We start from the raw sequence: 18,361 nt of genomic DNA on the forward strand, positions 1-18,361 counted from the left end.
ACTGTGGCTTCTCAATTACATAGTCTTAAATTAATTGACTTTGCTTTAAAAACAGGTATTGGTTTCTGTGATTGAAAGTGAAAACTGTTGTTTTCAGTTAAAAGCTGAAAAGTGATGTGGCTTCGTGTGGTACATGAAGATCTGCATATCTTGCAGTGCTTGTGCAACCACATCTTTCACAGGAGCAACCTAAGTTTTCTTTAGGCCATAGGACAAGAGTTATGGTGGGGAGTGTAATGAGCTGGATTTGAGAGTTAATTCAGCTTTAAAATGTTATTTGAAAGACAAGAGCAAAGAGCAGAATCAATTGAGCATTGACCTCAAACATTTTCACTAGCAGTAAGGACAGATAGGCCTGACTCTATATCATAACATTGCTGGTGTGTGGCTTCTGAATATTATTCTTGATCTTGCTCTTGTAAACTTGTGAAGTAGGCTGTATGTAGTACATGCACCTACATTTTCAGTATTTCTGTTTTCCTCCTTTGGCTTCTAATTATGCCTTAGGTAGCAGCCTGTGTGGAGCAAGCCAGCCTTTTTGCATCTTTATACTGTATCAAGTCTCTCATATTATTCTAGTCTCTACCTTGCTTATATTGAAAGAGCGATACAAGTAGTAACTAATTTCATCAACAGGTGTTCTGTCTGCTTGGTTAGTTTCTTAGGATTAGTAAGGATAAACTAGTGCTGTGTAAGGAAGAACATGAGCCGAAGTAGCAAAATCATTGTGTTGGGACAATTATTGGCTTGGCTTTTTTGGTTCCCTGAAGTTATCTATAGAAGTATGGATATCTTTAGTATCTCTAGTATCTTTAGAGCAAAGTTTAAGTGATTTTTTAATTTCATGTCTGAAAAAAATGCAGGTAGATGTGAAATGAATGATCTTGTAGTTCTGTATGAAAACATGAAGAACTTACCATTCCTTAAACTCAGGTTGGCATTATTACTTTGAAGCCCAAATAATAAATACTCCAATTAGTCAAGACTTTTAAATCCTTTATTTATAATAAATGATAATGCTCAAGTACCCTTGGCTGTTGTATTGTTTGTTCTTGAGTATACTGCCCTAAGTCATACACCCACTGATTATTTAGAAGCACATGTTAAGGAACAGGCAGTGAGGCTGGCTTGAGTTAAACATCTTCTCCCTAAGGGAATAAAACAAAAGTTTTCTTTGGTTCTTTTAATTAATGACTTACTTGCCTTAACAGCTTAACAGAGTAGCTTTTGTATTTGTTTTCACTCTTTTTTTTTTTTTTTTTTTTTTTTTTTAGTAATATTATTATTAATCAATTGTTTTTTATGATGACTTAATTATTTAACTTTCCTGTCACTAACTTGCTAGTTGCAGATTCAGTCAGTAGTAGGATTTCACGGAGATCAGGAATAGCTTTGTCCAAGGAAGGAGATGGTATTTTAATGCCTGTGTTTGTATTTTTTTTTTCCCCAGGAAGATAACCTTGAAGATTTGCCCGATTACAATGTATAATAGAATAGTTAGCTTTTTTTTAAATTATTGTTTTACTTGCTGTCTGCTTTTGAGGCAGGAAAATTAAATGTATTATGAAAAGAAACAATAATGTTCCTTGCAGTGACATTAGTGTAGTGAACAGTTGTCCTAAAATTGCTCCATATATAGTGCATGTACCTTTTGTCTTGATTGCAGGTGTGGGACAGTTTTCATCTTTTTTGTTTGTAAGAGATGGGGGATATGTTGTGATGGATATCTAGTCAAATGTTGAGTGAGATAAGAATTAAATGAGATAACTTGGTTTCCTGAACCTGCACTGAAGTCTTGAGTGACTTTCCTAAATACAACTTTTAAGTCTTCTGTGTGGTTTAAGTTGATCCAAGTTAAGTTGATTAAATTACTTTGATCTTGATCACCAGCATATAGCAATATATAGCGATATGATGGTCATCACTAATTGTCATCTAACAACAGCAGAAAATCTTTATTGGAAAATTCTCAATGGCTAATAATTTAACAGGCAGATTTCAAATCAATACTTTTCCAAATGTAAGCTTCATGAAACTTCTTTTGATTACATCAGGAATTGAATATTAGCTGTGAGGATGCCCTTGACCTTAAATGAAAACACTGAAGAGAGAACATTATTTCAATTACAAGTACACAAGTATCACAAGTACTGCTTTTGTCAGTGGAAGTTTTACATTTTCTTCATTACCCACCACTATTTCCAATCAAATTCATAATGAAACCATTGAATATATTTGGAATTAAAGCCACAGAACCACGGTATGGTTGATATGAAGTACTCTTTTCAATGAACAACTGAAATTCAGGTAGAAATTACACTTATCCATTGAAACTTCTTTTTTGTGTGTGTGTGATTATTTTCATCTCATTCCCTTAAAATGGTGGTCCTGTCACTTCTAGTGACTGGTCAGTCCTATGAGAACATGGTGACTGAGATCATGTCCATGGGCTACGAGCGGGAGCAGGTGATTGCAGCACTGAGGGCCAGCTTCAACAATCCTGACAGAGCAGTGGAATACCTTCTGATGGTGAGCACTTACCTTTCCTGCACCTTCTTTTTTGAGTTTTTGTTTTCCAACAAATATCTTTGTAATACCTTTCACTTTGATTTTGGTTGTTTTGAACATTACTCAGTCACTGAGAGTAATGTTTTCCATCTGGAAAGATGAGATCGAAATTTTGACAGACGTGGTGTGTTCTAGAAAACACTGAAGTAATCCATAGCCACCTCTACCAGTTCTTTGCTTTCATTTTTTGTTGATTGGTATGGGTATGTCTGTAAAATACGTCCAGTTACAGTGATAGCTTTAACAGCCAGTGGTTGGCTCAGTGGTTTCATGTCACCTCTTAGTAACAGCATTAGTTGATTAGTTGTACTTTTGTATCTCTATCATCACCATTCCTTAGGTTCCAGTTCACTGTTTTTGCTAATAATACACAGTGTTCTTAATGTACTTTCAAACAGAAAGACTTGAGAGAGGTTTTATTTTAATTTTTTAATTGTGCTTAATTTAACTGATGTTTTCATTTCAGCAGTGTTTAGAGAAACAATTTTCATTTGATAAATAAAGCTTTAAGGGTTAAGTGAACTTCATTGGCAAGAGAGGATATAGAAGAATAATTTCACTTTAATGAAAACCCTGTGAGTTGTTTTAGGGGCTTTTTTGATTATTTCTTGTTTGATCTGACAGGTGAATTGTAGCCACCATAGAATTTGATTTTGTTGCTTAATCAGTATTTCCAGTACCTGTAATTTTCACTCTGGCATACCATTTTTCCCCGATAAGGTTTTTCCTTTTAGCAGATCTGAACTTTATTAAAATCTGGCAATCAGATATCTTGACCTAATCTTTGTAAAATGCATGTGGATTGAATTTCTGATTGATTGGTAAGATATCTGGCATCTTTACCCTCCTGTTATAAAACTTTAATTTTGTTAATGAAGTTTTCCTTCAGTAGTTACAACTACAAGTCCTTGGCATGCATTGTACTTACATTAATGTTCCCAAGACTTTGTAATCTTCAGATTTCAAATTGACAATAAATGTTTTGAGTACAAGAAATGTGAAAAGTTCAGTTCACAACTAGTATTAGGCCAAGCAAGGGTGAATGCAATAGCTCCCAGTTCTCTGTCATAAGTCTGCAAGTTAAAACATTTGTTTGTCATGTTGTAAAAATGTTGGGTTTACTGTTAATCTAGTCTGTAAATACACCATGAATTCAGTGCCTCCCTTAAGTCTTGGGCCTGCTGTGTGTGGCAGGCCTAAACACAAAGTGCAATTCTGGTGCACTCGGTTTCTGGCATTTCCCTCCTCTAGCTTATTTCTGTTCAGAAATCCCAGAATTGAGATAGAATACCCCTGTGATGGAGCTATATGTCACGTCTGCCACATGCATTGACTGCTATGAGCAGTTCATTTCTTGTCCTTCAGTAGGTCCTGTGTATAAAATGGGTCCTTTTGTTATATAAGATGTCCCTTTATGTTCTGTGTTATCCTTCACTGGAAAAATATTTTCTTCTTTCTTCCTCTTTTTCCTGCTGGAAAAGGGAGTAGTGAGGAATGATCTTGCTCTTGGAGACCATATTAGATGGCAGAATTTTTGCTATCCTTCTAGAAGAATACTTTTGCTGTAAATGGTCTTTATAACTGTTCTGGGTCTGCTGGGATCTGAAGATGTTCCTTACTCTCCTGCTGCATGAAAATTAGGTTCTTCTTAGTTACTCTTGATCTGATCTGTTGAGGACAATGCTCTTTGACCCTCTCTCTACATGGCTTCCTTCCAAACTATCATCAGCACTATCTTTTATATGATCTGCAGATTAGGATTAAGACATTGAGATCTGTAAGTGTAACAACACTGTCCAGGTTTAAAGAACCTGGGTACAGCAAGGGCAAGGTGTTGGAAAGGACTTAAACTGCAATCAAAGCACAGCTGTTCCTCAGATGAGCCCTGAAGTTTTTCTACTTGTTGTCCATGGTTCAGATGGCAAGCTCTTCAGTTTTCATGGCTTGATCATTGAGGATTATAGATGTAAGCCTGTGGCTGTAGAAGGAGTTGCAAAAGATGATCTTTATTTTTCTATGCCCCAGATTCATCTTCGGAGGTATTTACATTAAGATCTCTCTCTTTCAGCCACCTCTTTCTTAACCTCTAGTTAAGAAGGAGTTTTACTATCTCTTCAGTAACCAGCCTCTTACTTTGGATATTTTTAGGGAACATTTCTTTAGTGTGAATATAGTCAAATACTGAATGTAATTCCTAGGGAGGTGCTTGATGTCCTGTGCCTGTCAGTGTTTCGGTGGCATTTGGACAATGCCCTTTACAGGCTTTAACTTTTGGTCAGCCATGAATTTGAATTGGTCAGTCAGTGGGACTAGGTGATCATTGTAAGTACTTCCCAGCTGAAACTATTTTGTTCTCTATTCTGTGCAGAAGCTGGACCTGATGTGATTATTGCCCTGCAGAGAGCACTGTCGGTGAAAAAACACTATACTGCTCAGTTATACAGTAAACAATTGTTTCATCTGCCATAAGGCAACAGTGGCCTTTTTTGCTGTCCAAGCAGAGTTTGCATTCAGAGTAGCTTGTGTGTAGTTTTAATACCATGCTTCATTCTGTTGTGTAGCTATGTGAACAAGGTCCATATGCCTCACTGACATTGTCTCCTTACAACTGTAAACAGTCTCCGTTATTTGGAGAGTGATACTTCAAGCTTGTGTTCAAGAGTTAAGATGATGTTCAAGATGACAATTTCTAAGTAAATTTGTTTGAACTAGTTTACACAGTCCTTCCATTCAAGAGCAGACTTAAAAGTTTAAACAAACACATGTTGTTTGATCTGGACACAGATAGCAGTGATGACGTATGCATGTGAATAGGTGGAATCAAGTAGTAATTTCATAAGAATAACCCAAGTTGTTGCATTATACTTGGATTGCCAAAAATGACTGATTTGATGGAAAAGGTATTTAGTCAGTGCTGTGTAAGCCACTGATAATGGAGAGTTATCTCAGAATTATATCGTGAATGGGATCTTCCTTCCACTCTGTGGAGGGAGGGATGTTTACTGAGCCATGTGAAGGTAATGAAGTGTGTGACAGGGAAACCTTGCAGTTACTCCCCTGAGTGGCTTAAATGTGCACTTGATGATCAGGTGATACTGTGTGCTTCTTGATGTGCTTCTTAATAAACAGGTAAGGCTTTGCTTGGGGCACTGTCCACTTCTCCCTTTCTAGATGTGCACTCTATATTAGCTGTATATTTGTCCTTTTTGTTCAGGTGTAATGATGAACATAACATGTGAAGATCATGTTACTTTTAATCTACATTACCTACCAGTGATTTTTATGGTAGGCTTGACAAACCTCTTCATTGTCTGGTTACCCTGTAGTTCTGTAAGATTTTCACCTACCCAGTTCCTTACATTTTGTGGTTCCCAACACAAGGATGACCCTCATTTGGGTAACTTCTCTAGGCTGTTCCAACAGGGTTTGTTGTAATATTCTTAGCATCTCTCCCATGAGTGAGTTTCCAGGCTTTAGAAAGGTAGATTGAAAGGACAGACTTGGTGCAGGAGTTCAGTGACAGTGAGGAAGGCAGGGTTAGGGTAGGAAGCTTGAAGGATTTCCGTGCATGAAGGATTTTCCAGGAGAAAAGTAGTAGTGTGAGGTATCATGGCTGTATAACCTACATTCTAGTTTAGTATAATACTGTACTTTAGCTTTGTCCATTTCAGCCCTTTAAGCAGTCAGTTTCTATATAAAGTTGCTTGCACATAGGAAATAAACAAAAGGCAAGTTAACATTTTTTTTAAAACTGCTAAAGCTGGGTGACATACAGACTTTTTTGTCTTTAAGATACAGTAAATGACAGCTTTTCATTGAGGAAAGAGGTCTCAAGAGCTGTGTTTTTGTACCTCTTCTCAGTTCCTCAGCAGTTCCATGGAATTTTTAATCTTAGTTAGCATTTTGTACTGGAATTTGTTGCCGTAATGTCACTTTTGGACAACAGTATAACATAGTGTAGCAGTATATTTAGTCCAACTTTTTCACTCATATCAAATATCTTTAAACAGGATTCAAAGCAAGTATTTTTTTATCTGGCAAAGTGTGTTTTAAAGTGATGCAGGGCAAGCTTTACTGCCTTTTTATACAAACCAAACATTTTTCCTGCCAAGAAAGAAAATTAATCTTTTCACAGTTTTCTCTGTCAGTTATAAATGCATAACTGACTGGATCTTGCCTTGTATTTACAATGAAAGCATTAAGGTGGTTTTTTTCCCCTTCATTCTGAAACCCAAATACTGCATGCAGTTGAAACATACCTGTTGGCATTCTATGGGTAATGATGTGAATTGTGGCTTTAGGGTATTCCGGGAGATAATCAGGCTGTGGCTGAAACCCCTCAACCACCAAGCACTGGTGCATCTCAGTCTTCAGCAGTGGCAGCAGCAGTAGCAACTATACCCACAACTACTAGTTCACTAGGAGGTAAGAAAGGCTGTATTTGAGAAGATGTGATAAACAATGTGCACTTGATCAATCTCTTTTTCAGTTGGTTTTAAGTTCCAGGTGCGTGTGAGCTGTTCAGAGGGAATTGGATAAGAGCTGTTAACATGGAAATTCCAGGTGTGGTACTTTCTTGGGACAAGTGGCTTGTTGTATATCGTGTGCATAGTTTTCAAAAAACGCGGTGAACTTACACAATTTCTTTAATTCAGTATTCTGGATTCCTACATGCAAGACCGCAGATAGGGGAGTGGCAGGTTGTGTTTTCTCTCACTTAAACTCTAGTTTTCTACTCTGTGATTATCTACTATGACTATATTAATATATTTACCACACAGAAGCTGGGATATCAAGGGTGAAACCTGAAATTAGGCCATGAAATGTAGCACTAGAGAGACCTGTAAATGACCTAGGACTCCTCACTCAGCAGTGCAGCACTTTGACAGTGGTTGGTGCCTGCTGAAGAGAAGGGTATTTATCATGTATTTAGCTCCCTCTTAAAGGGAGGTAGATAAATACATGAAAGGACCCTAATGAAGGGGTAGGAAAAGTCTGTCTTAGGCTGTGGTAGAAATGGTGCTCAAGATACAAGAGACAAGGTAGTGGATTGAGTAGAAGTGTCTGATTGAGATTAACCAGAGGTGAGACATCCAGGGGAAAGTGTTGGAGATAAGGACAAGGCTGTTGGGTTTTATGAGAAGACTGGGTGAAAAGGAAATGCATTGTTTAACCTTAAAGAAGTTTTGCTAAACCTAGAGTGAGGAAGCGAATTCTTGTATTCTTCAGTGAGTGGTGTATCCTTTCACATCCTGTTTCTATCTACAATTACAGTGTAGATACGCATTTTATTAAGATTCTCAGTAACTTAAAAAAAAAAAAGTTATTTCACTGGTCTTTTTTTCAGGACATCCACTTGAGTTTTTACGAAATCAGCCTCAGTTCCAGCAGATGAGACAAATTATCCAGCAAAATCCTTCTCTGCTGCCAGCATTGCTACAGCAAATTGGACGGGAAAACCCCCAACTACTGCAGGTGGATCTTAAAACAAGAAAATAATGCTTACTAATTCTGATTTAGCTTTAGAAGAGAGTCATATGTTAATGTTGTCTGGGATGATATGTTACTAGCAGTCAACAAATTCTATTGTTGGCTTTTCAGCAGTTGTTGCTGTACAGAAGGTATTTTCTGTGGCATAGGATACAAATTTGAGACTTCATAAGAGGTGCAGAGGGGTGAGGAAGAGGGAGGAATCACTGCAGTTGAATTGAAACAAAAATTGTATTTGTTATGATTACATTTAACAGTTTTTTTCTGTGCACTTTTTACGAGTCCCTTTGACTTCCTAATTCTCTGAAAATAAATAGTAATGAAAATAAATTTACTTGCCTGTTGGCATGCTTAAACATCAGTTATTTAAATTGATGTGTTACTTTTACTGTTCTCTGCATCACAGCAAATAAGCCAGCACCAGGAACATTTTATTCATATGTTGAATGAGCCAGTTCTAGAATCTCGCCAAGGTTTAAGTGGCAGTGATGATGGTGCCAGCACTGGAGGAACAGGAGATGCTGGGAGTGCTCATATGAACTACATTCAAGTAACACCTCAGGAAAAAGAAGCTATAGAAAGGGTAAGCCTTTCTTTGAAATCGCCTTTCTTTGAAATTCTTGTTGCTGTAGGGTGTTGACTCCAGTGCATCTTTAAGACATACTTAACTTAAACTTTGTTTAGCTCAGTAGTTCTGCATCATATTTGGTATTTTCATACTTGGCATTTCATAGCTGTTGTAGCCTTGTTTCCAATCATACCTCTTCTTGTGTTACAGCAGTTGAGTCTAAAATACCTTAAATCTGTCTTAAGAAGGAAATCTTGTGTCAGAGGCAGGATGGTCTCTGATCACTTAAAATGCTCTGCCTCTTCTCAGAGGTAGAGCATTTGAAGTGATCAGAGACCATCCTGTGATAATTGATGTTGGAATGGCTTTCCCTCAGGAGTTATTAAGGAAGTAATTCCTCTTGCAGAAGCCTCAGCCAGTACTGTTCTAGATCATGCCATGACAGGTTTCCAGGTACAAAGATCTGTCTGCTTGAGCACTGTTTGCAAAATACTTGGAAAGTAAAAACACTCATAGTTAAGTAGATTAGTTGAAGTCAAAATTTTACCCAGTTATTTGTCTGTCCATGACAATTATAGTTTTCTAAAACTACTGGTAAGCATGAAAATATACTCTGGGGTGGTATATTGCATTCATAAGTACTGTGTACCTTGCTAAATATGGATTTGCATAGACAGCAATGCCTCTGAGATTTTTCTCAGGACAAATTGCAAGACTTTTTTCATACTGTGGTAGTGGTTTGGTAGCCCAAAGATAATGTTTTTTCGTTGAGCAAAATAGAAGTTCATGTAAGGATCATTAGAAGATACCTGTTTGAATATAGGTGTCAGTTCTCTAGATCTTGAGGAAATTGGCAATTTATAAAATTAGTCTAATAAAATTATTTGTCCATGTACTTCTTTGTAGGTCATCTTCTCTAGTCTGTTGCATTTCTTTTTAAAGCCATTTTATGCAGTAAAGTTTTATTACCTCTACAACCTGTTCTAAAACCCAGCAGAGATCCATATATGCCTTTCTTTCCATGAAAGACAAACCTCAAAATTTAAGGGTCTTAGTATTGCAGCTGATGCCTTCATGCTGTTTGTGAGCCTGAACTAAAATCTGAGAATGGCTGGTGAGGGATAATAGGATACAGCTTTTGTCACAGTTATTTAATCTACTCCATACATGAAATGCCTTTCAGGTGCTGTGAGGATTTTAAGAAAATCTCCAAATAGTGGAGTGTACTTGCCTTTGGCTAAAACAAGAATTCATTTGCTGAGTGCCCCTAAGTGCTGGCTTAAACCCTTGGTACAGTAATAAGTTCCTCTCTGGTCTTCTAATGCCCTGTTGTCACAGTGTTCCAGAAATAAATTAATTCCTTGACTTCTGAAAACCAGATTTCTCTCAGCTTACTTGTCTTGGCTGCAGTATGTTGTTAATTCTTTTAAGATAAATAATTGAAAATATGGCTTAATGTGTTGTGCTGGACAACCTACTAAAAATCATAAGCTGGGAGTTTTTGTTCCAGCCAATTTTTTGTTAAAAGTGCTTTGTAGCTTTGTATAATTGTTTAAAATGAGAATTGTTTGGAGTTGGGGTTTTTTTCTGCTCCAGTGCAATGTACCCTTACCTCTTGACGTTTGTTACCCAGGTCTGTTACAGACTTACTAAAGTGTCACTAAAGAAGTTACAAGTTTTTATAGTGCTACATTAGACTTAATCCAATCATTTTTTCAAGTGAGGATTCTCTTTATTAAAGGCAGAGGCAGCACCTTATTTTTAACTTTCTAAAACTGCATTGAGCTAGGCAGCAATGTTATTTTCAAGAAGGCAGTAATTACTTAAGTGACATCTCAAGATGCTAGACATACAAAAAGGCCTAACATGCAAAATGTACTTCCTAAATATGTTTCTCTTCTTCAGTTAAAGGCATTAGGATTTCCTGAAGGACTTGTGATACAGGCATATTTCGCTTGTGAGAAGAATGAAAACCTGGCTGCCAACTTTCTTCTACAGCAGAACTTCGACGAAGACTGAGAGAATTTTTTTTTCTATTTCACACCTCACACCAGTGCATTACACTAACTCTATTCACTGGATTGTCTAGGATATTCGGGCTTATATTCATAATGCTTGGTGTATGGCATATAGGGGGTGGGTGGAAGGGAGAACATAGGAAACAAAGCAAAGAAAGCAACAAGTTTTAAATGTCTGTTTTAAATTAGCAGACACAGCAAATCGCACAGTGTAAAAAAATATATATACAACCAAAAAATCAGCTTCTGCAGATAATTAGTTCCTTCTATAAAGTGTAGGTTAACTTTTTCTAGGTTTTCACTCTTACTGTACTAGTTCCAGAAATGTAGTGTAATGCACTGCTTCATGTTCCTTTCCACTTAATGTTGACAGTGGAAGTAGCCTTTGCTACTTAGATTTTACAGTCTGTATTTCATTTTACAGTCTGTATTTCATGGCAACACTGGATAACAGCTTTGTGAAATCTAAAAGATCTGAGCAAATGTAACCCTGAATGCCAAAATAGGGGTATTCAGGTTTTTTTCTTTAGCTGTGTTAAAGTGGTGCAAGAAACACAGTATTTTTGTCTAATGCTGAATTAGAACAGTGTTGGCTTTTTCTTTTTTTTCCGATGAAAACCCAATACAGTTAAAAGTGTTCTGATTATTGAGAAGCACCACCCCCTCCTTTGTCCCCCTGAAATGATTTGAGAAACTATATACATACAGAAAAAAAAATTATCCTGTTTACATATTTTCTTTTGGGGAAAAAAAAATATAGATATCTAATTACTGTCTCAATGTTATCTTGCAGTAAAAGTTTTAAAAGCAATAGATTGCATGTTTGGTTTTGTTATATGCACTCTAGTGAATTGAATATTCTTTTTCTGCCAGCAAACAAAATGCAAGCTTCATTTTTGTCTGCTGCAATGAGACTTTATCAAATCAAATTTCACCTTCCCAACTTTGTTGAACCAGCTTTTGTAGTACAGCTATAAGTGTTCTGTTGCTCTTAAGTAGATTGTATTGTTCAAGCTATTTCTGTTAAGTAAGGACTTTTGGGGATTTATTCACTTTATAAAGAAGTTCAAAACTTGAGATATCAGGCAAACTATCAATTTATTCCAATGTAAAAAAAAAAAATTGACACTCATAACTATTGAAAATAAACTCTGGTTAGAGAGTTTTGAATCTTACTTCTTCATACCTACTTATCATTTATTTTGTTTAGTCATCATATAATGTTAACAATTTTTTTTAATACATGTTTACTTTTAGAGGTAATTTTGCCCGTAATTGCAATACTAGGAATAAAAATAAATGTAAATTTAATCTGAAGCTGTTCTGTGCAACGTTACCTGAACACAACATGGGGATAGTTGATTTTTCTACTGTTGTAGTCCAGTTACCTGGACTACAAATTTACCTCTACAGTAACCAGGAAAAAAAAATATTATTAGTGGTACAGCACTGAACTCCTGTACAACTAATGATATTAATGATTTTAATGATTTAGTGGTACAACTAAAAAATTATTTTCTGCTGAGTTTGTTTATCAGTGGATTAACTACTTAACTTCTACTTAAGCTCAAAGTACAAGTCAAATGTCTTGAAAAAAAGACCTAAAAAGACTGAAACATTTGTATTTCATTTCTTCATTGATTGGCCATAGTCTGTAAAAATATTATCTGCACAAAATGATGAAATGTATTAAAGCCTTTCACTTTTTTTTCCTATTCTTATACATCTGTGGTATTTTTCCTGATAGTGTGTATTTTAATTATTCAGATTTTATTCTTTTAAAATTTCTTAAGTGTATATTGTCTAAGTGATCAGTAGCACAACCCAAATCTATCAGTAGGAGATGTGATACTGCTAAATGGGACATAAGTCTTTCATAATGTTTTCATTTTAGAGAAGTTAACATTAATACCTGAGTCAGCTAGTAGACTTCATCTAAATAGGACCATCAGTTTATCTGTAAACTGGAGAAATGGATTTTGATTTAACACTGCATGCCAAAAGGGGCTGTTTGTTATCTGTAAAAGGACCAGCTGTCAGGTACTTGAAAAACACCAAATTGATACAAGGACTTCTTGAATGTAATTTTACTACATAGCTAATACCTAACTAAGACAAAAGCTTTTAATTTGTGGGAGTCTTCTGTACTGATCAAACTGCTATGAAAAATAACCATTCCTTCTCTAGGAGGGTGGAGAGTAAAGCAAGAATGTCTGGGTGTTTCAGTCCACTCCCTCCAGTTTTGATTTTGAAATGTTTACTTATTATAAATGTATTTGAATTAAAGTCTGTTGAGCGTGTTCTTTGTTTAAGAAAAAAAAAAAAAAAGCTAGTAGCTTTGTTCATTTGTAACTTTGTATGCTGAGTGACTGAGGGATTTACGGCTGCTGTGTTTGAAGCCTTACTAGTCATGCTGTTCCCGTTTTTTCCAGCAGTGAAACAGTGTTTTTGTGACTTCTGATGAACAACAGGTGTCTGACCTTATATGCTAGCACAAACTGTTACCTGTACAATAGCGGGATACTTGCCAGGGAGAATTTTGTCTCTCTTTTTAGTAGCTGCCAAAAGGGAAGAATACATGGAATTCATGTGGTGTTGAGGAGGTGTGACCTGAGCAAGCTGCCTAGGTATGTTGTGCCTCGTTTTCTACCAAGTACTACCGGGAGTTGTCTGCACAGAGTGCTTCTCAGCTTCACTGCTGCAGATCTCTTAGGGATTTGGGGATCAGTTTCCTCAGGGCTTTCTGAACAGTAGCTAAGAAAATAAAGTATTTCTTCCTAAGTTTTGGTACTGTAGTCCTTACCTTTGTTGTAAAACTTCTGAATATCTGATTAGACAAAAGCTATTTATGATGCACTTTTAATTGGGATTAAAAAGTTACTCTGAAGTCATATTAATTCTGTAGTTGTCTGTTCTTAAGTTCTCTCTACAGCTGCATTTTAATGCTGTGGTTCATTTACCTCATCCAGAGCTGCCTGATGAATCCAGCTAAAATCCACAATTTGACTGATTAAATATCCTGTTCTTACTCCACACGAACAGAACTTTTTAGGAATGTGAGATAATCATTCCTGAAGTCAGATTGTGACTCTGATTTTGGAGTGTTGGGTTGAGCTTCACTTCAAGAATGTGCATGAATGAATCAAACAGAGACACAAAGCCAAGTCCTCAAATAATGTGATCTGTCACGCGTGGTTTCATTGGATATTTCATTTGGTTTTATAGATTTTGGAGGCAGCCACATCTTTCTTTTTTTCCTGATTTCTCTTAAATCTAGCTCTGTGCACAAAACTAACCTAGAACTTCTGCACTTGAAAATACTCTCTAGTTCAATGGAAACAATAAGGTGGGAGTGGGTTGAACATCTTCCTCAGTAACTTTTTTAGTTCTTCTTCCCTGCCTGTTTTGGGATGCCAAGTGTTCAACACACCATCCTTCCAAAACATTTTGACACAGCTGTGACCACAATTATGTGGTATGAAGCCACAATTTATGAAATTTTCTGTCTTCACTAAACCATCCAGAAAAGCAGACTTATTCTGCCTGTGATTAAGTGATGTAAAAATTAAGTATTCGGTTACCACAAAATACATGACTGATCAGTGCTGCTGATGCCTGTAGCTGCAGACTGTGGCTGATGTTGCTGACTGCTAATTGTCAAGTGCCAGTTCTTTATTGACATATTTCTTAGAATATAGGACCTGGAGCGGGGGGAAGTAATGAAACTTCGTGGTTTCTGTTAGGACTCAACTTCTTTCTTCCCGTGCAAGAGATATAAATGTTAAATACACACATTTACTCTAGTTCTAATCAAAACACATTTTCATGAAGACACCAGCATCACTGGCATTTCCTGCCCAAACTGCAGTGAAATGAATAAAGTTAAATATGTGCTCTTCAATAATGGTAGTAGTCTGGAATAAATAATAGTGGTAGAGCCTGAAGATCTTCCGTCCACTTCATCCCTTTGCTTTGTCATTTTCCTTTGTGAGCTGTTACAAAACATTATCTGCTGTGTGCTTCCATTGCTGAAAGTGGTACTAAAAACAGTCCTTAAGGTTTTGTGTTGTGTGTGCGTCACGCTGTTATGCCTCAGAGACCTGGAGTACAAAGTGTCTTTCAAAATAGGTATCTCTCTATTTTTATATGGCTCCACACATAAATGTGAATACTCTGTGGGCTGAAGGCAAGGAGCAACATCCTTGAAATTCTTGTTGCCTGAGATAAGAAATTTTAGATGTGATAGATGAGGAGTAACCAGATACACCAGCAGGCAGCTGTTTGCTGCTGTCCTTGTAACGTGAAGCATTTGACTTTAACTGTGCAGCAGCCAAAGATGAAAAAATAAGGCAGTGTCTCCCACGTGTGTGGGGCTGTATCTGTAGAATTGTTCAAAGTCTTGTCAAAGTCAGACACTTATTCTTAATTATGTCTTTGAATTAAGCTTGTTTCTTCCCACCCCCACTCCCTTGTCTTTACTCTAAATCTCCTCTTCCCCACCCCCCTTTTCAATATTGAAGAAAGCATGCCAGCTGCAAAGGGAGCCACTACCAGCTTCTGTTAAGAGGATGGAAGAACAGGATTTCAGTATAGGAAAAGGGGCAGAAAATAGTCTTCAGGGTGGGATATGAAACAGAACAATAAAAGTGATGAACACGTGGGATAGAGATCTCCATAGGGAGGTTGAGGTGAGGAGTCTGGACCTGGAATTGGCAGTGTGTGTGAAAGGAAATGACTGGGAGAGTTACAAGTGTGATGAAGGAATTGAGTGGTGTGACAGGGCCAAATGGGGAGTCAGAATGAGCAAACCTTTGATGGGACTCTGGATATATAAATAAGAGATGGATAGAGTATTTGGGACCAGAACTAATATTTATCCATTACTAATATTATCCATATTTATCCCACACTTCAAAGACAAATTACTTGTTTCTTTTAGCTTATCCAGTAACTTTTTGTGTAGTATTGTGATTCTAAAACCAGTTCTGAGGAAGATAATAAAGAGGTTAAATAAACAGAGCAGCAAAAAGAAACAAACCAGTTTGTACCTTGGCATGTGATACAGTTCTCTTAAGTAGTTTGACTGCACTGAGGTCCTCCTGCTTAAAGCTGGAGAGGAAAAAAGTAATTTTATTTTTATTTCTGTGAGTCTCTGTGTTGCTTGAAGTGAGAGAAATGATCTGCCTAAAAGCATGCATTTCATATTAACAGTCATGCTGCTTGCTTCCACTGGCTCCGTGTTAAAATACCGATTTTTTTACTTTGGCAAAGGGCAGGATTGTGCAGGACACTTGGAACAATGCTGCGGCGTCCATTTGGACAACTGTTCCTAATGGGCTTGTGCTTTTTGAGCATGAATGTCCTAAAGTGTCCTGAAATCTAAACTCTCAGCTACGGAAAGCTGAGTTAAGATAAGAAGCTACTGGAATATATTAAATATAACTGTAAATCAAAAAAAAAAAGAGTAATTTTTTTTTCAGCTGCAATAAGAAATTGTTGCTAAATGTGTACATAGCCTATTTTTCACTTTTCACAGAATTCGCAGTAAGTGGCTCACTAGTACACTAATAGAAAGGAGGTAGGATACACAAAAGGCCATTTTCTAAATCTAGTTTAAGTGTGCCTATGTTGCCTTCAAAACCTGTGGCAAATGGTGGTTCCTGAAGCACTGAACCTCAGTTTGCCATGGGCAAGGGTGATCTTGCTCCCAGGCAGGGGCAGCAGGATGGAGAGCTGTTACTGCTGAAATTAACTCTGCTGTAACCACCTATGAGAGAGGCATGTAAATTCGTCTACTGCCTGTGGCAAGATGGAGCCTTGTGATACCAGTTCAGAATTCTCTGCTCCAGGGTTGTTGGGAAACAACCTGTTGCTTTCCAGATTTATTAGTGTGGCCTTTGTCACTTGTGAGGCCTGCCATGCTTAAAGGGAGGCTAGCTGGGAGCTAAGAGCACAGTGAGGAGAACAGGGAGGATCCCTAATGAAGGGCTAAGACTGTAGCCAGTTTTTGGGAAGAGTCAGGTTATTTAAGCATTCTGGTGCAAAATGAGGCTGGGTATTGAAGCTGTGCATTTGATTTGCATAGTGTTCATGCTGTCAGGTGGCAAATGCAAACTGGTGTTTTTAGAGCAGAGAAGCATCCTGTCGGAAGGTAGGGTGGCAAGAAAAATAGGCTTGCCTAATGGAGCTGCTTCTAGTGCAGAATTCTTCTGTTTTTACATTTGGATTTTGAAAGTGAAGCCACTGATGCTGCAGTTTTGTTTCCTTGCCTGCACAGCCGAAGGTTGTGGTGTCTTTAGAATGCTGTGTTATTCCCTAATAAGCCTTATCAAGCCCTAATAATACCTTCTGAATGCCTCAGATGTGAGTGATTAGGCCTGTGCTTACATAAATAGGTGTCTTAGTGGTAAGATGTTATTTGCATGATTGTGGTTTGTAGGTGGAGAAGCTGCAAGCCAGTCATCAAATTACTTGTTCCAGTTGAAAAAAACCCTCAATCTGTGTGGCTGTCACATCATCATCGTCATAGCTTGCTTGGAACAATTAGTGTTATTTTGCAAGGGACTGGATTTTTGCCCCTTCTCTCTGGGAGTTTTGCTTTATTGTGAGTGTGCTCGTTTTGTCAGGGATGGGGATAATTTTTCTCACTGTAAGAAAATTACATAGGAGGATGTAGTTTGGATTTGTGCTGTAAACAGTGTTGATAACACCGGGATGTTTTTGTTATTGCTGGGCTGTGTTTGCACAACAAAGCCTTTCTCTGTTCCTCTCAGCACTTGGCAGTGAGGTGCTGAGAGTGCTCAAGCATTTGGGAGGGGACACAGCCAGGGCAGCTGATCCCAACTGACCCAAGTGACATTCCAGATTGTGTGACATCATGGCCAGGTTAGGAAATGGGGATATGAAGGAAGGGCAAGCAACACACATTCAAGGGGTTTGTCTTCCCAAGTGATGGAGCCCAGCTTTCCTGGAGATGGCTGAACACCTGCCTGCCCATGGGAGGTGTTGAATGATTCCTTGATTGTTTTTATGTGTGGATTTTGCTGTCCATATGAGGCTGTCTTTATCCTAACCCATGAATTTTGCAGCTTTTTACCCTTCTGATTCCGTCCCCCATTCCACTGCTCAGGGAGTGAGCAAGTGGTTGTGTTCGGATAAGCTGTTGACTAGAGTTGAACTGTGGAAGTGAGGGGAAGACAAGCCATTTAGAACACTGAGATAAATTTAAGTTTTCTGTATACTTACCTTTTCCTGCATTCTGCTAATACCCAGTCCTGTGTGTTTGTGGACACCCCTATGCTCTGGAATGGGCTGCAGTTTTTTCTTTGCTAGGAATAGAAGCAGAGTCATCAAACACTGGTCTTATTCAGGTGGAAATACAGGTTACTTAGTTTTAATCCTGCTCTCCCTTCACCTCTGTAGGTGTGAAGGCACATCCCTTCACACTCCAGCCACTGTATTGATTGTCCTGTTTAGCACCCAGATTTTGTAATCAGGAATTGAGCTACACCGGGGAGATGGAGAATGAGCAGCTGTAGGGGTTTTAGCATTTATTCTTTATTTGTGGGAGGGAGAGATTAAGAGAAAAAAACTAAAGCAGGCTTCTGCTTAAAAATGAGCAAAAATAGTTTTGTTAACATACACTAAAAGAATGAAAGAAAAAAAAGAAAGCTAAGAAAAAGAAAACTTAAACTAAATCAGAATGACACTTTAAAAC

General features: G+C 37.6%; 1 protein-coding gene across 1 annotated transcript in view; it reads left to right on the forward strand.

The window, feature by feature from the left end:
* The window catches only part of RAD23B (RAD23 homolog B, nucleotide excision repair protein), a 35,696-nt gene extending 22,161 nt beyond the window's left edge, over positions 1-13,535 (forward strand). Inside the window, exons 6-10 of the mRNA XM_040090039.2 lie at positions 2,402-2,529; positions 6,870-6,993; positions 7,916-8,043; positions 8,465-8,641; positions 10,532-13,535. Coding sequence (XP_039945973.2) covers positions 2,402-2,529; positions 6,870-6,993; positions 7,916-8,043; positions 8,465-8,641; positions 10,532-10,645 — 671 coding nt within the window. The 3' untranslated portion in view covers positions 10,646-13,535. The remainder of the gene's footprint in view (positions 1-2,401; positions 2,530-6,869; positions 6,994-7,915; positions 8,044-8,464; positions 8,642-10,531) is intronic.
* The last annotated feature ends 4,826 nt before the right edge of the window (positions 13,536-18,361 follow it).

The sequence above is a fragment of the Hirundo rustica genome, chromosome Z (assembly GCF_015227805.2).
Source record: "Hirundo rustica isolate bHirRus1 chromosome Z, bHirRus1.pri.v3, whole genome shotgun sequence".
Classification (NCBI taxonomy): Eukaryota; Metazoa; Chordata; class Aves; order Passeriformes; family Hirundinidae; genus Hirundo; species Hirundo rustica.